This window comes from Sorex fumeus, unplaced genomic scaffold (genome assembly GCF_029834395.1).
Source record: "Sorex fumeus unplaced genomic scaffold, SorFum_2.1 ptg000098l, whole genome shotgun sequence".
Classification (NCBI taxonomy): domain Eukaryota; kingdom Metazoa; phylum Chordata; class Mammalia; order Eulipotyphla; family Soricidae; genus Sorex; species Sorex fumeus.
The window spans coordinates 20,533,846-20,555,947 of NW_026606155.1; the positions used below are offsets into that span (position 1 = coordinate 20,533,846).

General features: G+C 42.3%; 1 protein-coding gene across 9 annotated transcripts in view; it reads right to left on the bottom strand.

Moving 5' to 3' along the window:
* The window catches only part of TTLL5 (tubulin tyrosine ligase like 5), a 286,995-nt gene that overhangs the window by 189,262 nt on the left and 75,631 nt on the right, over window positions 1-22,102 (bottom strand). For all 9 annotated transcript variants that reach the window (XM_056133744.1, XM_056133741.1, XM_056133747.1 and 6 more), the window contains 2 exons: window positions 7,860-7,922; window positions 80-118 (listed from right to left, as the gene is read on the bottom strand). In XM_056133744.1, the coding sequence (XP_055989719.1) occupies window positions 80-118; window positions 7,860-7,922 (102 nt within the window). The remainder of the gene's footprint in view (window positions 1-79; window positions 119-7,859; window positions 7,923-22,102) is intronic.

Below are 22,102 nucleotides of genomic sequence, written 5' to 3' on the forward strand. Positions count from 1 at the left end.
AAGCTGAACTGAATTAAAAATGGCTATACTTTAGTGGTCATATATTAGGCCCATTTCTCAACTCTCGAAAATCAATTACCGTGTTCTTCCTGCCAATAAGCTCCTTCTTGGGTTTCCCCTGTAAAAGCAAAAGGACATGCAGGTTAGAGAGCGCTATGCAGACACTCCCTTCCGAGTGTCACATGCACTTCTGAGGTTGTAACTACAGAATTTCAATGTGAAATGATGTCAGGGAAGGAATCTTTGGTGGGAGGTAGAAAGAATTACCATGAGCTTTCACAGAAAAGTGCGGAGCATCACAAGCTTGTGTTTAGATCACAAAAATCCACAGAGTAAAGGTCAGCTTAATTCTGTGGGGAAATCACACCAAGTACTTACCATTGCATGTCTATTTACTTATTTATTTGGTTTTGGAACCCTGGCAGTCCTCAAGGGTTACTCCCTGGACCTCCAGCTCTGTGCTTAGAGGTCACTCCTGGTGCTGCCCTGGGACCATGCAGTATCAGGAATGAAACCTGGGTCTCCTGTAAGCAGGGCACTCCAGCCCACTGAGCTATCTCCTCAGCCCATATCTGGGTCTTTGGTCACAACGCAAATTTATAAAAACAGGAGCAGGATATGTTGCTTGACATACTGCATGAAATAAATTGTATGACACAAGCAAAGTCAAAGCTTACAGGGTTTAAAGTTGAACCTGGGGCTCGTGTCTTTGATTCTCCTGCTCTTTCTAATTTGCACTGAACTATATTGAGAAAACAAAATGATCTCAATGCTCCTGGGGTTCAAAAGGGCTGCTCCTCAAAAACTAGGTTCTCCACAATTAACAACAACAACAAAACCCGTCTGAGAGAGAGGAGAGAGGAGGGAGGAAGGGAGGGGGAGAGAAAGGGAGAGACAGGGAGAGGCGGGGGGGGGGAGAGAGAGAGAGAGAGAGAGAGAGAGAGAGATGCTTTGATCACCACACACAACCACCTAGCTAGCCCTGGCTATATTCCATCTGCTGTCCATTCTAAAATGGCATCATCTTAAGAATGTATGCAAATGGGAATCACTTTGGCTTTGGAAAAAGACACAGAAATAATCAACACACCAAGATTTTCTGTCTAAAAAAGTCTTAAGTAAGAAGCAAGCAAGAGAGCACAGGGGCTAAGGTGCATGCCTTGTATGCAACCAACCTGAGTTCCATTCCCAGCACCACATGGCCCTCTAAAACACAGCTGAGTACAGCCCTTGAGGTTCCAGAGCACCTGGAAACCAGTTAAGTAGAGAATTTCTGGGACGGGTCCCAGGACCCTCTGAGCACTGCTTGGGAGGCCCCCTATACCACCCAATAAAATCAAGTGAAACATTTAAGTCTTGGCCCAAACATTTTGTTCCTTTCTCCCCATGTCTTCTATTAGTGCTAATGTTCTGATTTTCACATTATCATCAGAAAGTCCCGAGATGAGGTTTCTTGGTGGGTTTTTTTTTGGGGGGGGGCAGGGGATGGGGAGTGGAGGGCCACACCCGGCAGTGCTCAGGCCTTATCTTGGCTTTGCGCTCAGGGGTCATTCCTAGCAGGGCTCAAGGGACCAAATGCAATGTCAGGGGTCAAGCCCTGCTTGACTGGCCACGTGCAAGGCGATCATCCCGTCGCTGTATTATCTCTCCGGCTCCCCAAGATGACTTTAACTTTTCATCAGCTAATGGTTTTCTTCAGCAATTTGCAACTCCAACTCCATATTACAACTACAGTTTGAAAGTATTGCTTTCACCTGGGCACCCACCTGCCACTGCTTTCAGTCTGAAGAAGAGGCCAGAGCATCCAGTTTACAAGCCCCATAAATGTCACTATCACACTGTCTGAGAGCAGAGCAGGTCACATAATGTTTGCTGGGAAAGGGGGGCGGGGAGGGAGGGAGAAGGACAGGGAAGATAGAATTAACCTAAATTACTAGGGAAATTAGTTTTCAAGTGGGATTTGAAAGGGGTAAAAATATCAATACCTATTAAAGAGAACAGTCTTATTATTCAATGGGAGGGTTTGTCACAATGATGGTTATTTTTAAATGTATGCCTCTGTGTTGGGGGTGGGGAAGATTTTTAATACTGACAAATATATAGAACTAAGTCTATTCTTAAAAACCAACATGCAAAGTAGAGACTAGTTAGTAAATGGGCAACTATGGTATAATCTGACAAAAGACCAAGAAGAGCTAGAAGAACCTCCCTGAATCTGGACAAAAGAATGATGGAAATAGCAAAAGAATCTGGGGATAGATCAGAAAAAGACAATATTAGACCGGAGAGACAGTACAGAAGTAAGGGTCTTGTCTGGCCAGATGCTGCAGAAACTGAGAGCCTGGTTCAAATTTCCAGCACTGCATATCGCCCCCTAGGTCACTACTGAAAAGAGAGCTAGGAATAGCCCCAGAACACCACTGGGCGTGGTCCAAAATGAGGAGAGGAGGGGAGGAGAGAGCAGGAGAGGGAGAGGGAAAACGGCAAACACGTAGCGATGTGGAGGCATGAAAGGTAATGTCCTAGGTTGTGGGAAAAGCAAAAAAGGTAAGGTAAGAGGACATCATGAGGGCATCTTCTTAAACACAGAAACATTTGGAGGCATGAAGGTCATTTTTTAAGGATTTGTTAACTAGGAGCTGAAAAATAATTCAGGGAGTACACCAGCTTACATAAACACCTTATTCCTCTAGCCAAAATTTAGCATTTAGTTGACACACAGGTAGGAAACCAACCACAACAGCAGAACACCAAAAAGAAAAATACTCATTTCTCAGGGGCTAGACAGTCCAGGGGTCATGGCGCTTGCTTTATCTATGGCCAGCCCAGGTTTGATCCCCTGATCCCTAGCCTTGCCAGGAGTGATCCCTGAGCAGAGCCAGGAGTAGGCCTTACACTCTGCCAATGTGGCCCCAAGACAAACAAATGTGTGCTAAGAACACATTTGTTTGCCAAGAACAAGAGCACCCAGTGCTGGCGCGGATGTGGGGAAACAGGGACACTCCTTCTGTGTTGGACAGCATTCTGGAATGCTGACTGGTCCAACCTTTCTGGAGAACAAAATGGGCACTTCTCAAAATACAGAAACTGAACTTCCATACGACCCAGCAATACCCCTTTTTGCAAATATAACCTGCGGGCCCAAAAATGCACTGCAGAAACACCATCTGCACTTCTATACTCACTGCAGCACTATTCACAATAGTCAGAATCTGGAAACAACCCATGTGCCAAGAACAGAAGACTGGTTAAAGAAACTATGGTACATCTATACAATGGAATACTATGCAGCAATTAGGAAAAATGAAGTTATGAAATTTGCTTATAAATGAATGTACATGGAGAGTATTATACTGAATGAAGTGAATGAGAAGGAAGACAGACAGAGAATGATTGCACTCACTTGTGAAATATAAAAAAACCCCACATAATTGAGGCCAATACCCAAGAATAGTAGAAATGAGGGTAAAGAGGATTAGTCTACAGTTGGAAACCTGCCTTAATTGCTGTGGGAGAAAGCAATTGGGATGGAGAAGGGGTCATTATGACAAAGATAGCTGGAAATGATCACTCTGGATAAGAACTGCATGCTGAAAGCATGTATAGGAACAAACACAAAAACCTCTCAGTAACTGTGTTGCAGACCATAGTGGCCAGAAGGGGGAAGAGGGAAGGGGGAGAGGTGAAGAGGGAGACAGAGAGAGAGGGAGAGGGAGAGAGAAAGGGAGAGGGAGAGAAAGGAAGAGAGGGAGAGAGAGCGGGGCAGGGAGAGAGGGAGAGAGGAGAGAAAAAGAGGGAGGAGGGAGGGAAGGAAGGATGGAGGGAGGGAGAGAGGGAGGGAGGGAAGGAGAGGAAAGTGCCTGCCATAGAGCCAGGCTGGAGGTGGTGGGAGGGAAACTTGGGACAATGGAGGTGGGAAATGGACAGGAGGGATGAGTGTTGGGTCACTGTATGACTGAAACCTGATCTTTGTAACTATGCATCTCATGGTGACTCAATTAAAAAAATTCTAAAAATACTCCTTTCTCAGACTGCTTTGAAAGTAATACAGATGTTTCAGAATATTATCAGCATTTATACTTTTAAAGGGCTGGAGCGATAGCACAGCGGTAGGGCGTTTGCCTTGCACGCAGCCAACATGGCCGACCCGAGTTCGATTCCTCCGCCCCTCTCGGAGAGCCCGGCAAGCTACCGAGAGTATCTCGCCCGCACTGCAGAGCCTGGCAAGCTCCCCGTGACGTATTCGATATGCCAAACACAGTAACAACAAGGTCTCCAATGGAGACGTTACTGGGCCCGCTCGAGCAAATCGATGAACAACGGGAGGACAGTGACAGTGATAGTGAATACTTTTGAAATTATGGTAGTTACTAGATCTCATGCCAGGTTTGCTACTGAATGTGTTCATAAAGAACCCATAATTATTACGTCTGTTTTTGTTTTGTTTTTCTTGGGGTGCCACTTGGCAGTGCTTAGGAAACCATATGCAGTGCTGGGAACTGAACCAGGGTCAGACATATGCAAAACAAGCACCTGACCCATTGCACTATCTTTCTGGCCCCACATCTCAGCTTATTTTTGTAGCTTTTTTTTTCTTTTTGCTTTATTACCTAAGAAAATGGCTCCTAATTTTGGCTATTGGGCTATTGTCTGTTCCACCTTCCTTCTCCTGGAGATCTTGAGAGGGAACTGGGCTCAAGCATAGTGTCCAAGTCATTTTAGGAGAGGAACAACCCATGAAGAAGAGCGGGCCAACTACCTATCCTATGTAAACAGCCCATTACTCATAAAAATGGCTGGACAAATAAAGGTCACCAAATGTTTGAGGAAATAGAACAGTTTGAGATAGAATAAAGTGAACAAACAGAACTAATCAAGAATAATACAAAAGGAACTTTAAACAAACTAATAAAGATAGCCAGAGATATAAAATGATATTAAATCCATAAACTATAAAACTAGTCAGAAAACAAAAAGTTACTAGAATACTTGCCAGTTTTTTTCAAAAGCCTTTCAAACAACTCTCTTCTCTGCTGATAATGGATAACAAAATAGACATAAAGACCCATTAAAAGCTTTGGAAGCTAAAGTTCAAAATAATCTCCCAAAACTTAAACCTGAAAGACAATGAGATCCAAACTTTGAAAAAATGAAAGAAACGGTAAAAGGAAAGCAAGAGTATAAGTAAAGAAATATAGAAGATATAGCAAAAGATCCAAAATTCCTATCACTGAAGTTCCACAAGGAAAGAAACAATGGGAATGCTTTCCAACACTGAAACATAGAAATCTTGAGGCCAATGCACTAGTATAAGCACTTGGTCTGCACACCTTTGACTGGAGTTCGATCCTCGGCACCGTATATGGTCCCCCGAACCCTGTCAGGAGTGACCCTGGAGTGCAGAGCCAGGAGTATGGCCTGAGCACCATCTGAGATGGGCACAAAATGGAAAATAAATGCATAACTCTTTTAGACTGAAATGACTCACTTCAACAACAAAATAATGGAAAGTAACAAAGCAGAACACGTGTTAACAAGATCTGAACTTGAAAACTAGGGGAGTCTAGTAAGTCTCCAGAGATAGGAGAGGAAAAGCCCAGGTAACGGACCAAGAACTGAGATTCTCTGTATTTTAAGCAAATTTTTCAGATAAATTTTTCTCTACTTCCTTTAATTTGCTTTCTATACTAAAATTGTATCTTTCAAAAAATGTCATTTATAAATGTAAGCAAACAATGTGTCATTTGGCCTTTAATCTGTGTGTGTGTGTGTGTGTGTGTGTGTGTGTGAGAGAGAGAGAGAGAGAGAGAGAGAGAGAGAGAGAGAGAGATGTTCCAGGGCTTGAACCCAGGTGGCATGCAAGCAAGACAGGCACTTCAGTACTGAAACATATTCCTCCAGTATATGTGTTGCAGACCATAGTGCCCAGAAAGAGGGGGGAGGGGCACAGACAGAGAGAGAGAGATGGAGGGAGGGGGAGGGGAGAGGAGAGAGGATAGATGGAAGAAGGAAGAAAGGAAGGAAGGGAGGGGGGGAGGGAGGGAGGAAGGAAGGAAGGAAGGAAGGAAGGAAGGAAGGAAGGAAGGAAGGAAGGAAGGATCAAACTGAAAATAAGACATTTCTTTAAGACAAAGGCACAGAGCCAGAGCAATAGTACAGGGGTAAGACATTTATTTGCTTTGCAGAAAACCAACCAGGTTTGGTCCCCTACACCCTATATAGTCCCCTGAGCCAGTAGTGATTCTGGAGTTCAGAGCCAAGAGTAAGCCCTGAGCACAACCAGGTGTGGCTCCAAAACTAAGAATAAATAAAGGGGCACTATTTCCCACACTGTGCTGTGTGGGGGCTGACAGGGCTCCCAGTGGCTCTGCTATCTGAATTCCAATGTCTGTTTCCCATCACTTCCCCCACTCTCCCTGATGGAGCTATCAGTTAGCTGGGTCTTCTTACAGCTCACTGTTTTTATTTTCTCAATGACCTCCCTTCCACCTTTTCTGATCTGATCTTTCTAATTGTTTCTAGTAAGACAAATGGGATCCTAAGTTCATAATGCAAGAGCCCCGGGGAGGGGGAAGGTCTCCCTTCAAATACAGGTTTGGGGCACCGGTGAGGATTGCTTTAAAAGCTTCTGGTTTAATCTGTGGCCTCTGGAACCCGAGGGAATGAATTTGGGGAAACCAAGCAGTTACTGTGTTGTGTTTTCTGCAAGGCCCTAGAAAGTCAACCAGAAACAGTATAACAAGAATTTTCTTTAAAACCCTCCTGATATCTGTCCTCCTTCAGACTTATTTCACTTAGCATAATACTCTTCATTTCCAGACTGAACTCATTTGTGGGAAAGAAAGGGAGGGAGGGAGGGAGGGAGGGAGGGAGGGAGGGAGGGAGGGAGAGAGGGAGGGAGGGAGGGAGGGACGGAGGGAGGGAGGGACGGAGGGAGGGAGAGAACATTGTAAGAGACTAATAACCAAGTGACAGTAGAAACAAGGGGTCAGGATGAATAGTTCACCAGAAGTGGGGCAGAGGGTAAGTGACACAGAGAAGTGACCATTGACCATTATGAAATAATGGTTATAAGGGATCACTTGTGATTGGAGATGCGTGCTGAAAGTAGGCAAATGACCAAACATGATGGACTCTCAGCATCTGTATTGCAAATGAAAATGCACAAAAAGAGAGAGAGACACAGAGAGAGAGAGAGAGAGAGACAGAGAGACAGAGAGACAGAGAGACAGAGAGACAGAAAGAGAGAGACAGACAAAGAGAGAGACAGACGGAGGGAGGAAGGGAGGCAGGGAGGGAGGGAGGGAAGGAGGGAAGGAGAGAGGGAGGGAAAAGTGCCTGCTATAGAAGCAGGCTGAGGGAGAATGTGGCAGGAGGGATACAGGGGAATATACATTGGTAGAGGGACGGGTGTTGGAAGATTGTGTGACTGAAACTCAGTCATGAAAGCTTTGTAATTACCTCACAGTGACATGGTGATTCAATAAAAAAAATAATAATTATAAATAAATTAAAAAATAAAACCCTCCTCCTTCCCTCCTTCACGAGTACTTTCCCTTAATCTTCTGATCTAGTCCCACTGAGCCTTTAAAGATGAACAATCAAAAAATAGATGCACACACACACACACAAAAAAAAGATGAACAATCTAGGGACTGGAGCAACAGCACAGCAGGTAGGGTATTTGCCTTGCACGCAGTGGACCCAAGTTCAATTCCCAGCATCCCATATGGTCCCTTGAGCACCGCCAAGAGTAATTTCTGAGTGCATGAGCCAGGAGTAACCCCTGTGCATCGCAGGGTGTGACCCCAAAAGCAAAAAAAATAATAATAATTAAAAAAAAGATGAACAAATCTCACCTGTCTTGGAAGAGGCGTGTTGCCAGCATATAATTCATGGAGGTCTTGTGTTCAAGGTAGGACCTGAAAGATAAAGAGAGAAACTTAATTTGTGCAGCTTGAGCAGAGAAGGGAAAAACTACAGAAAGGTAAAGACAGAAATCAAGCACAAAAGTTAAGGGGTTACATAGATACTTTTTCTTTCCTTTTTTTTTAAATGTAAGAGTACTGCTATTTATTCAGCCACTGACTTAGATACGTTTTCTAAAGAAATATACTGTCTCTGAAGTGTCAAAAGGAGGCAGAGCAGCAACAAATACAGTAAAACGGAAAGAAGACAGAGGACAATTTAAGCAAATGAAAAAAAGGCAGGAGTTCATTGATTGATAAATGTTGCTATATACTAAATTCAGAAAATAAAACTAGAAGATTAAAAACAAAATAGCTATGAAAAAAATTATATGTAAGTGGGGAAGGAGGTCAGCTGAGGCCAGCTACAGGAAACACAGGACAAGCACGCAAACCTGGCTAGAACAGACCCCATTTCAATCGCACTGCTCCTCGAGATCTCCTGGATTCGAGGTGCCTCTGAGGAGGTATACACCTTCCCTTTGAGCTCAGTGCTGAGAGTTCACTGTCTCCCCAAACACAGGTGCATGCATGAGTGTGTGTGTTTATTATTCATTTATTATCATTACTTTATATTAATTTTACTTAATTTTTTAAAAAAATTAAAAATAATTTAAATCTCAGTCACTGAGCAGAGAACCTAAAATTGAACTCTGAAGCACCAAGGATAGGACTGGGCCTTGAGTTGACTGTGATTTTTTTTTTAATTTAAATTATTTTTTATTACTTTGTTTTATTTAAAATATTTTATTTTGGGGGGGGGAGCTGGAGCAATAGCACAGCGGGTAGGGTGTTTGCCCTGCACGCAGCTGACCCAGATTCAATTCCCAGCATCCCATATGGTCCCCTGAGCACCACCAGGAGTAATTCTTGAGTGCAGAGTCAGGAGTAACCGCTGTGCATTGCCAGGTGTGACCCAAAAAGAAAAAAAAAATAATAACTAAAATATTTTATTTTTATTTTAAAACATATTTATTTACTATTTTATGTACAAGTACTTCATTAAAATATTTTATTATATAATAAATAAAATACAAACCACAAACACTGTCCTCCCATTGTTCATCGATTTGCTCGAGCGGGTCCAGTAACATCTCCATTGCGAGACTTGTTGTTACTGTGTTTGGCATATCGAATACATTGTGGGTAGCTTGTCAGACTTTGCTGTGTGGGCAAGATACTCTTGGTAGTTTGCCAGGCTCTCCAAGAGGGGCGGAGGAATTGAACCCGGCTCGGCCAGGCTGGCTGCACACAAGGCAAACGCCCTACCGCTGTGCTATCGCTCCAGCTCAAATAAAATACATTTATTTTATTTTTGTACATAATTAGCACTGTAGCACTATCGTCCTGTTGTTCATCGATTTGCTCAAGCAGGCACCAGTAACGTCTTCATTTGTCCCTGTTGCACGCTAGTGTAACCCAATGACATCTGCTCACTCCAGGAACACGAAGTGAAACTTGTTGTTACTGTTTTTGGCATATCAAATATGCCATGGGTAGCTTGCCAGGCTCTGCCGTGTAGGCAGGATACTCTCGATAGCTTGCCGGGCTCTCTGAGAGGGACAGAGGAATCAAACCCTGGTCGGCTGTGTGCAAGGCAAATGCCCTACCCATTGTGATACCGCTCCAGCTCACTTGTACATAATTAATATAAAATAATTATTATTTATATATATTTCCCTCCTATGTTATTTCCTCCAAAGGGTTCCAGAACATGAGTTAAATAATAACACGCACTACAGTATGTCATAACAACCTTGGGAAAGATATTTCATGTTCAGAATAATGGGCATTCCAAAAACTGGATAATCTACACAACCAATCCATTCACACTTTCTGCACCCAGTTCCTCGGCAGAGTTTCAAAAACACAGCCAGCTTAGCTCCCTTATTCCGCTCACACACACCTTTCACCAAGTGTCCAGTCTGCGGACACCTTCTCTGCACACTCTCTGCTGCTCCTTAATCAAGCCTACAAGAATCAGCTGAGGGGCCAGAGGGGGAGTACAATGGACAGTGTGCTTGCTGTACAAGCAGCCAACCTGGTTTCTCTCCCCAGCATCCTGGGGCCCACCAGGAGGGATCCCAGAGTACAGAGGCAGGAGAAAGCATGAGATCTGCTCAGTGGGGGGTGGGGGTGGGAGGGAGGGAGGGAGGGAGGGAGGGAGGGAGGAAGGAAGGAAGGAAGGAAGGAAGGAAGGAAGGAAGGAAGGAAGGAGAAGGAAAGAAAGGGGGGGGGGGCGGGCAGGCAGGCAGGCAGCAGCTCAAGGAGCAAAACGGAGCTTCCTGAAAGAAGTTCCAGTCCATGGAGCTGCCATATTCTGAACTAGCCTGGTCTGGGCAAGCTCCCTGGGGGAACACACCGTATCCTTCCAGACAGTGAAACTTTCCATCTGGGAAAGCATCACGATATAGTGCAGTGTGGGGGAAGAGGATCTGAATTCAGTCTCTGAAGCAGGACCCATTTTGTGATCTTGGATGAGTCACATCACTTGACTGAGCCTTACTTTCTTTATCATTACGCTGGAAGATTGTGGTGAAGCCAAAGAACATTCGAATGACAAAGAACTACACAAGTGTGCACAACTTTTATTTTACACCTGGGTAATTCCTCCACAATTAACATCATTTCGTCCTTTCCCTTTGCTGGGGTCTTGCTCTGTCACTGAGGCTTGTGCACACCCAGCTGAGGTGCCTGCAGATGTGCGCACAGGGGACCTCAAACACTGCCAGCAAAAGTGACGAGACTTCTCCAATCAGGGATGTAGGAAGAATCAAGCCCTGCTCAGGCGAGGATCTCCCTCTTTCTCCTGGGAAACAGCTTCCCCTTAGGAAGTGTCTACCCACTGCTCTGCATGCAGGGCCAGATGCCCGCCACAGTGCTCTCCCATCTTGCCAGGAGATGGGCATGGGAAGCTGCCCAAGTCCAAAGTCCAACAGGAAGTGCATCTGCTTGCAGACAGATATAATCATGTCTACCAAGCTAGACTTTATCAGGAAGAAAGGTAATATTTTGGCCTTCAACTACCATAATCTTCATCTCATTTCTCGACTGGCTCAGAATCAAACCAGCAAGGAAAGGTGTCATTACTGGCCTCCGTAGGAGACCACAACATTATCTGTAATTGATTCCTTAGAAAAAGGCACTCAAATCAAGTACTGGCTCTCAAATTACTCCCCAGGAAGGGTTCTAAGTTCATTACCCATATTTCACACAGAATCATCACAGCCAGGTTTTCACTTTGAAAAACAAGCTTATTACTGGCATCATGTAATCACTGCACGGTAGATTCTGTTTATCACTACACCGAAAAGGTACACAGACCAGCAACATATTCCCCAGGCACATATGGATGCACTTCACTTTCTGGTTACGAATCGTTTTAAGAAGCATAAAATCTGCAATGATTATGCAAATCTACAAAAGGGCATGTTTCCTACAAACTTTAAATAATCAAATCCTTCAAGCATATACCAAAAAATATACTTCTGTCTAGTTTTGAGGAAAACCCACGCAATATCTATAAATTCCAAGAGTCTTCATAAGGTACAACTACACATATGAAATATGTTGCAAGATAAAAGAAAGATTTCTCTATGAGCAGTTCTGTTTTAGAAAGCAAACACAATTGGCTCTTTAAGTTTTCTAAGTCTCAACTCTGTACTTAGAACCACTAATTATGTCTATCACTGTCCTCCCATTGTTCATCGATTTGCTCGAGTGGGCCCAGTAACGTCTCCATTGGAGACTTTGTTGTTACTGTGTCTGGCATATCGAATACGTCACGGGGAGCTTGCCAGGCTCTGCCGTGCGGGCGAGATACTCTCGGTAGCTTGCCAGGCTCTCCGAGAGGGGCGGAGGAATCGAACTCGGGTCGGCCATGTTGGCTACGTTCAAGGCAAACACCCGACTGCTGTGCTATCGCTCCAGCCCTGTGCTATCGCTCCAGCCCAGAATCACTAATATTCTGGCATATTCTCAAGGCTGAAACACTCACCTACCTGAGGGCCCAAGGACCGTCCTCCCAGATGGACACTTGAGAGACACAAAGGAGTGCATTTAGAGCATAGCTGTCTGTAGAGCTGAAGACCAGAAAGAAGTCAAATCCCATCAACAGAAGAAGAGAAATTTTAAGAGCGGTAGAAGCAGAAGAGTACCACGAAGCACTGGGAAATATTGCAATCGCCTCATATATAACAATATAAATCTAAATAACATAACGCTGAATGAACAAGCAGGAGTCTAGTAAGCATGTCGACGTTCTTTTGGAAAATCCGAACAGTAGAAGTTTGTGGGGAGACAGCTGCTCTAAAGAGCGCCCTTCTACCATACACAACTAGGACAAAGTACAGGTATATGGGGAACAACTGCTTCAGACACCAGGCCACAGTGGGGTGTCACCCTGGTCCTGAAAAGGGGGAACTGCGAGAGCCCTCAGAATGTCTTTCCATCCACGGACCAGTTCCAGTCTCAGCAGAGTGCAGGGATTCAAGTAGAGCAGCAGAGTCTCAGAGCTGGGGTGACAAGAGATCGAAGTTCCAGGAGCAGCTAGAAATTTCAGAGCGATGAACTGGAGAGAAAGCCAGGCACAAGAAAGGAACCACAGTCACCACAAGTGCCCCTCTGAATCCCTGGGTGAATATAAACCTGCTCGGACACAGGTGAATCCACAAGGCGAGACAAAGAGCACTGTCACATAGAGTGAACAGCAAGCCAAGAGCAAAGCTGCGCTCACCCAGCTGCAAGGCCAGTCCCTGCACCAGAATGCAGAAGTCTTATTGAATATGGTAGTCACTTAACTGGCAGGAAAGACTGTTGAATGGTAGAACAATACTAGACATAAACAAAACGCTATTCTAAAAGAACCATAAAAACGCTTTAAGAGTCTGAAGAGATTCAAGTACCTCGGGACTCAACCAAAAAAACCTTCTACAGGGCTTCAGAGAAGGCATTAAAATTCTAACAACTTGGCAACATAACATTTACAATGTCCAACATTCAATTTTTTTTTTAAATGTCACTGTAGGGGTTGGAACGATAGCACAGCAGGTAGGGCGTTTGCCTTGCATACAGCCAACCCAGGTTCGATTCCCAGCATCCCATATGGTCCACTGAGCACGGCCAGGGTAATTCCTGAGTGCAGAGCCAGGAGTAACCCCTGAGCATCACTGGGTGTGACCAAAAATCCAAAAAAAAAAAAAAGTCACTAGATGTAAAGAAAGGGGGAAAATATAACAGAAATAAGAAAAATGTGAGCAATAAACAAGAAAAAGAACTCAGAAAACAGTGGAAAATTAAAAATGTTAAATTGACTATAAATATTACAATAAGCAAAAAGAAAGATAAAAAAGAGATAAAAAAAGAATTGGGAATTTAAAAAATAAAACATCCCAAATGGATAATTCGCTAGATAAGAATAGAAGATTTGACACTGCAGGAAAAAGAGATAAAATGAATTAATTCTGGCACACCAAGACCATGAAGAAAGGGAAAAAGAATTTGACAGGGGGGAAAAACTGGACTTTAAGTATAATATCAATTAATTTATCAAGCAATCAAAGTCCTCCTAAAAAGAACAAACAAAAAATTTGAAGAAAAACTGGCCCCAAGCTTTCTCATTAAATGAAAATTATAAACCCATACACCAACAAGCTCAACAAGTCCCAAATAGAAGAAGCATGAAGTAAATAAGATGAAGGCAAGCAAACTGTTGGACAGTCCTAGAGAAGTCCAAGACTCCTGCTTGTTCATTCAGCGTTATGTTATTCAGATTTATATTGTTATATTGTTATATATGAGGCGATTGCAATATTTCCCAGTGCTTCGTGGTACTCTTCTGCTTCTACCGCTCTTAAAATTTCTCTTCTTCTGTTGGGGGCTGAAGAGATATGACACATGGCTGACAGAGTTCCCCAGTACACAGCCAGGAGTAAGCCAAAAGGACAGCCAGATTTGACCCTAAACCAAACCCACCCTACCCCACAAAAAAAGAACAAAAAGATTTTTTAAAATAGGTTAGAAAACAAAAGACACAACTGTCAGAGATAAGCAAAGATAACTGCTGTGCATGGCACATTGCTAAAGGATAACGGAGCAACATTTTTTTTTCTTAACTTTTTTTTATTAGTGAAATACCATGAGGCAGAGTTGTAGACTTACAAATTGTCGTGCTTGGGTTTCAGTTATACAATTATCGAGTACCCATCCCTCCACCAGGAGCAACAGTTTTAAGTGCTGAGGAAAAGATCCTAGAATTCTTAAACTAGAGAAAACACATTTCAAGTAGGTAAATAAAACACTTCTCTTTTAGGCAAACAACTCTTCAGAGAACTTGTACACAGCACTACAGATCATGAGAAGTTCTCTAGATAGACGAAAATGACACCAGAGATCAGTCCGAAAGAGTGAGGAGCACAAAAAAGAGCACGGGGAGAAGAATCAGACTCCTTACCTCATCTTGGACTGCTCAAAGGGAAAATAACAATGTACTGTGGGATTGTAACAAGTAAAATACATGACAACAGCAGTACCAAGAATAAAAGTAGCAACCAAGTTTCTAAACTGCACATTAAATAGCACGTTATTGTAATTCGTGTTATAAGAAGATTCGTCATGTCACTGTGGAGCAACCACGTGTTTTTTAAAAAGTTAATGAATTTAAAGAAAGTGGAGAAAATAAAAAGGACACAAGAGTGGATAGAAAATAACATGACATATTTAAACTAAGCATAGCACCACACTATGCACTAGATTTCCAGAAGTTACTCACCTCAAAATAAAAAGTTTGCGCCTTCGCCTTTTGACTAAAATTTCTTCACATCCCACCTTTCAAGCCCTGGCCACCGTTGTATTATAGTTTCTAGGAGCCTAGTTTTGTTTTTCCTAGATTTCACGTACGAGGTTATACAACATCTGTCTATCACAGTCTAGATTATTTCACTTTGCACTATTCCTCCAAGTTTACCTACATTGCTACAAAGGGCAAGGCTTCCTTCTCTTTAAGAAATCCACTTTAAATATAAAATACAGAGGTATTAAAGTGAAACTATAGAAAAAGTTATATCGTACGGACACTAGTAATAAAAAATCCAAGTGTGCAAGTGTGAACATTCATGCAAGTACTCAGACCTTAGGACAGGAGCATCACTGACTAGCCAGGATAGAGAGGGACATTTCAGCACAGTCTGGGAGACACAAGAAATCTAAGACACATGTGCCTAATAACAGAATTCCAAATTTCCTTTAAAAACAAAACGGCCATTACCAAAAGGAGAAACTGAGAAGTTGACACATAAAGTGGAAGATATTTCAACACTGGACCAGCTATCACAGAGAAAACTTGTAAATTTCTCAGCTATAACCAGCTCTATCAGAGAAGATTTGAACAAAAGAACTGTCAATACCCTAGACCGAGTAGACACTGACAGAACACTCCACCCAGCAACAGCAGAACAGACTCACGCTTTCAATGTACATGCTACATTTGCCAGGACAAACTATATTCTGGGCCATAAAACATGTTCCAGTGAATTTTAGAGGATGCGAATTGCACAAATTATGTCCTCTGAGTACAACAGAAGTAAACTAAAAATCATTTACATAAAGATCTCTGGGAAAACTCCCAAATATTTGAAAAGTAAACAAGCTTCTAAATGATTCATGAAGCAAAGATAAAATTAACAGGGAAATTATAAAGTATTTTAAATAAATGAAAACTGTAATAATCAAAATGTCCGAGATGGTGCAAAAGTAATAATAATAAGAAGAATTTATAACACTAAACACAAAAGAAATGTCTTAAATCAATGGCTGCAGCTTCCACATACGGGGGGGAAAAAAGAGGCAAATGAAGCCAAAAGAAAGTTATATAAAAGATAAATACTCTAGAATCTAGCAAGTAAAGCCCAGAGTAAATAACTGAAAAAATTATAACAAATGTTAAATTCTAAGTCAATGAACAAGGAATAGAAAATATGATAAAATTTTTTAAAAAATGATTATCATAGAAGATGAATAAAATTCAATAAACCTTGAGTCAGACTGACCAGACATGCACTTACCCTGTATGCAGCCCACCCAGTTTCAATTCCCAGCACCCAGAGCACTGACAGGAAGCCCTGAACACTGCTGGGTGTAGCCCAAAAACAGAGGAGAGAAAAAAGAAACAGATTACCAACACTGAAAACGAGAGATACAGCATCTCAGAGCCTACAGATATTAAAAGGATAATAGCACTGTAGCACTGTTTTCCCATTGTTCATCTATTTGCTCGAGCGGGCACCAATAACATCTCACAACAAACTGTGAAACTTGTAAAAGGATAACAGATTACAAATTATCTTATGCTTATAATTACAGCAGTCTCCTGCCCCCGCGCCTGGCTGCCCTCGCCGGGGCCCCTTGGAGGGGAGGGAGTTGAGCTTTCCTCCCCGCCCCGACCAGGGCTCCGGCAGCCGAAGACCTCCAGGACCAGCCACCACCATGCTGAGACCACTATCCGCACACACGAAGGTACTGGCAGAGGGACAAAGTCACGCGGGTTCCGGGACCGAGATCTCCAAGCCTACTCGGATTTGGGCCGAGCATCCTCCATCTAGACCCTCCAAATTCCAGTAGGCGGGGGTCACACCCACCAACTGGCCCCCTGGTGCAGTGTAATCCCATCAACAGCCAAGACTCAGAGACTATAAAAACCAGCTCCCGGAACCAGACATCTTATTATCTCATTCCTATTTTGGACAAACTGGCAGGCTACCGAATGTAGCCTGCCCAAATGGCAGAGTCTGGCAAACTCCCCATGGGGTACCCAATATGACAAATACCAGTAACAATGATGGGTCTCATTCTCCTAAAGAGCCTTGAATATAATCTCAGGGCTAGGATGAAGGAGACGTTACTGGGGCCTGCTCAAGGCAATCGACGAATAACAGGATGGTCGTGATTCGTGATTATAATTACAACACAGATGAACTGGACAAATCCATAAAAGATACCAACTACTAAAGCTCATTCAAGTAGAAACAAACAACTTGAATAGGCCACAACTGTTAGATAAGTTGATACTGAATGCCCGGTCTATGAAAAACTCAAAGAATAAGTCGTATTAATTCTCCATAAATCATGATAGAAAAATCAAAGTAAAAGTACTTTCCATTTTACTCTATGAGACCAATATCACGCTCATACTGAAAAAAAGGCACTATAGAAAAAGAAAACTATAGGCCAGAATCTCCTAATGAACATAGACGTAAAACTTCTAAATGAAATTCCCGCAAATCAAATTTAGTGTATTAAAGGATAACTAACATGATCATGTTAAGTTTATTTCAGGAATAAAATGTTGGGTCAATCAATGTTCAATAATCAGTGTAATTCACTATAGCAACAAACCAAAAAAGAAAACCATGATTATCTCAAGAAATGCAAGAACATATGGTAAAATTCAACATTCATTTCTGATTAAAAATTCTTACCAAAGGAAGAACAGAGGGGAAGTCTGTCAACCTGCTAAAGGGATCTGTGGAAAATCTAGAGCTGATTCCATACTTATGGTGAAGAATTAAATGCTTAACAACAAATTAGAGATATCTGCTCAGTCAATTCTGTTCAACACTGTACTGGTGGTCCTAGCTGGTATAATCAAGCAAGAATTTTTTTGTTATTCTTTTTCAAAAAATTGAATCACTATGATATACAGTTTCAAAACTGTTTATGATTGGATTTCAGCCATACTTTTCCCAACACCTGTCCCTCCACCAGTGTAAATTTCCCACTATCAATGTTCCTAGTTTCCTCACCCCTATCCAGAACCTCTATCTCTATGGCAGACTTTTCTTCTCTCTCCTCCCTTCTCCTCTCTCTCCTTCCACTTCCCCTCCCCTCTCCTCTCCTCTCTCTCCCTCTCCCTGATTTACCTTTTAGATACTGGTTTGCGATACTGTTACTGAAAGGGTACCACAAAATCACTTTACCTCCTTCCAGCACTCAGTTTATGTCCAGAATGATTATTTCCAACTACCATTGTCACAGTGGTCTCTTCTCTGTCTTAAATGCACTCTTCCTCCCCTTTTGTGGCAGGCTTCCTACCATGTTTCTGTCCTCTTAACCCGCATTTCTACTCTCTTTGGGTATTATTCACATGCAATTTTTTTTTCTATATCCCACAGATGAGTGCAATCATTTTGTTTGTCCCTCTCCATTTTCACTCAGCCTGATACTCTCCATGTCCATCCAAGTATAAGCAAAGTTCATGTCTTTATTTTTCCTAACAACTGTGTAGTATCCACCATGCAAATGTTCCATAGTTTCTTTATCCACACATCCGTTCTTGAGCACTTGGGTTGTTTCCAGATTCTGGGTGTTGTGAATAGTGCTGCAGTGAACATCGATGGCTTTTCTGCACTGTATTTTTGGGCCCTAGGGTATATTCCCAGGTGCAGTATTACTAGGTCATATGGAAGCTTAATTTCGAGATTTTTGAGGAATATCCATACTGGTTTCCTGAAAGCCTGGATCACTTAGCATTTCCCAGCGCAGTGAATAAGAATCCCCTTTGCCCCACATCCACATCAGCACTGTTTTGTTTTGTTTATTTTCTATGTGGAAGTCTGTGAAACTGAAATGATACAATTTTGTTTTGATTTAAATCTCCCTGATTATTTGTGATGTAGAGCACTTTTTCACGTGCCTTTTGGCCACTTGCATTTCTTCTTTGAGAAAGTTTCTGTTCTTCCTCCCCAATTTTTTGGTAAGGTTGGATGTATTTTGTTGTAAGAGCCATATATATCTTTAGTATTAACACCTGATGAGTGTCAGGTAAATAATTTTTTCCATTCTGTGGGTTGTCTTTATATTCTGGTCATCATTTCCTTTGAAGTGCAGAAGCTTCTTTGTTTGCTTCAACTTGCGTGGCCAGTGGACTTCCATCCTTGAAGTTGCCTGCAGCTTCAATGCCACAGAGAGTTCTACTATGTTTTCCTCTCTGCACCCTGTGGATTCAGGTCTGATACCAAGTTTTTTAATCCATTTGATTTGATATTTTTGTGCATGGTGTTAGAAGGGGGTCTGGGTTTATTTTTTGCATGTAGCTGACCAGTTTTACAGTTTTCCCAGCATTAGCTGTTGAAGAGACTTTCCTTGCTCCACTTCATAGTTTTTGCTACTTTATCAAAGATTAATTAATCATATATCTGAATGTTTTTCTCAGGATATTCAAGTCTATTCCACTGATCCGAGGATCTGTCTTTATTTCAATACCATGTTGTTTTAATTACTACCACTTTGTGGTACAGTTTGAAGTTGGGGAAAATGATGTCCCCCCATAACCTTTTCCCAAAGAAATGTTTTAGCTATTTGCGGGGTAGGGTCGGGGAACGGAATATTGTTTCATGTGAATTTCAGAAGTGTTTGATCTATTTCTTTTAAAAATGACATCTGTGTCCTTATAGGGATTGTACTAAATCTGTACAATGTTTTGCGGAGTATTGCCATTTTGATATTAGTCTTCCCAATGCACGAACAGAAGATGTATTTCCATTTCCTCATGTCCTCTTTTATTTTTTGAAGTAGTCTCTTTGTAGGTTTTTGTATAGGTATTTCACCTCTTTAGTTAAGTTGACTTTGAGGTACTTGATTTCCTGAGGCACAACTGTGGAGGGGCTCTTGATCACCTGACTTCCCATTAATCGTGGATTTGCTCGAGCGGGTGAAAGTAACGTCTCCATTCGTCCCTATCACGTGCTTGTGTAGCCCAATGGCATCCATTCATCCTAGGAACACGAAGACCCTCAAACCGATCGTTCAGGGTCTTGATGAAGAAGTCTAACAATCTTGTAGGTGGGCGGCCACACGGTCTTTTGGTGTCCCGTGGAATCCAGTTGGTAACAGCTCTAGTCCAGCAGTTGTCTCCAAATCTCATTACATGTCCAGCCCATCTGATTTTCGACACCTTGGCAAACGAGACAGCATTGATGGAGGTCGGAACTTCGGATTCTTTCTCTCATTTGAGTGAAACGTGAGACTCTAAGAATAGCTCTTTCAATTCTTCTTTGGGAGACCCAAATAGCATTCTCATCCTGTTTCCCTAGGGTCCAGGTCTCTGAGGCGTATGTTAATGCAGGAAGAACAGTGGAATCGAAGAGATGTGCCTGGCGCCAGAGGTTCTTCGTCCTCTTAGCTATTTCTTCGACGCTCCTGAAGACGTTCCAAACTGCTCTCTTCCTCCTGCGCAACTCAGGTGCCAGGTCATTCGTCATGTTGACTTCTCGACCTAGGTAGACATAACTGTTGCATTCGGAGATGGCTTTTCCATTGAGAGTCTGATTTTAGAAGGTAGGCTTTTAGTTTTTACCCATCGAGTATAATGTTTTCTGTGGGCTTGTGGTAAATGGATTTGACTATACAGAGAAAGTTCCTTCAAATTCCCATTTTGTTGAGAATTTTTATTATGAATGGGTGCTGGATTTTTCAAATGCTTTCTCTGCATCTATTGATATACTCATTCAGTTTTTTTTCTTTTACTGATATGGTGTATTATGTTGATTGATTTCCGTAGGTTAAATTATCCTTGCATTACAGGAATGCATCCTACTTGGTCATGGTATATGATTTTATATGATCTTTATGATCAATTGTTGGATTCTATTTGCTAGTATTTTGTTGAGGATCTTTACATTCTTGTTCATTGAGGATATTGGCCTGTAATTCTCTTTTTTTCCCCCTCAGGGTGATGGCTGCTTCACAGAAACTGTTTAGGAGTGCTTTTGTTTCTTTAATTCCTGGAAGCACCTGAAAAGGATTGGCCATAGGTCTCTTTAAAGGTTTGAAAGAATTCACTAGTGAATCCATCTGGGTCTGGGCTTCTTTTGGGGGGAAGACTTTTGATTACCATTTCAATAAAAGCATTCAGGTATTCCAAATCACCTTGATTCAGCCTTGGGAGGTTAGAGGAGTCCAGGAATTTATTCATTTCTTCCAGTTTCTCTCGTTTCATGACATATAGATTATCAGAGTAACCACTGATGATCCCTTTGAATTTCTGTGGTGTCTGTTGTGATGTCTCCTCTTTCATTTCTGATTCAATTTATTAGGGGTCGCTCTTTCTCTCTTTGTGAGTCTTGCTAACAGTTTGTCCATCTTGTTTATTTTTTTCATAGAACCAACTCTTGGGGGCTGGAGCAATAGCACAGCAGGTAGGATGTCTGCCTTGCATGCAGCCTACCTGGGTTCGATTCCCAGCATCCCATATTGGTCTCCAGAGCACTGTCAGGAGTAACCCCTGTGCATCACCGGGTATGACCCAAAAAGAAAGGGGGGGGGACCCAACTCTTGGTTTCACTGATTTTTTTGGAATTTTTCAGGGGGATTCCAGTTTATTAATCTCAACTTTACGTTTCTTTATTTTTCTTCCTACTGCTGCTTTGGACTCCTTTTGTTACCCATTTTCCTAAGTTACGCAGTCTAGTTATTTATGTGGGTCCTTTCTTTCTTTCTGATGAATGCTTCATAGCAATGAACTTTTACTGTACCCGACAATGTCTGGTAGGACATATCCTCATTCTCATTTGTTTCCATGAACATTTTAATTCCCTCTCAGTAAGCCTTGAGAAATGCTGAGTGACCCAAACCATGCTCCCCCCCCGAAAATAAACAAACAAACAAACAAAAAAATCAAAAAACTACAACAGCAAAAAAAGTTTCAGACCCTGATAAAGATATGGTGGTAACTGGAGGGAAAGGGACAGTGGACAAAAAAGACAAAAAACAAAAAAAAACGAGCAGGGGGCAGAGCAATACCCCAGCAGGTAGGGCATTTGCATTCCACACAGCCAACCCTGGTTCAATCCCTAGCATCCCAGATGGTCCCTTGAGCCCAATAGGAGTAATTCCTGAATGCAGAGCCAGGATTAAGTCAGATGTGGCCCAAATGCAAAAAAAAAAAAAAAAAGATGGAGGGACAGGTGGAGCCAATCTGTTAGTGGGACAGGTACTCGAATTCTATGGTGGGTGCACTGAGGCATGCACACACAATGTGTTCTCGTGAAATTTGTGTAGTATTATGAATCAATGGAAAAATCAATACAAGTTTTATTGTTGTTGTTTTTTTTAACAGGTGCCTTTGGGGCTGGAGAGGGAGT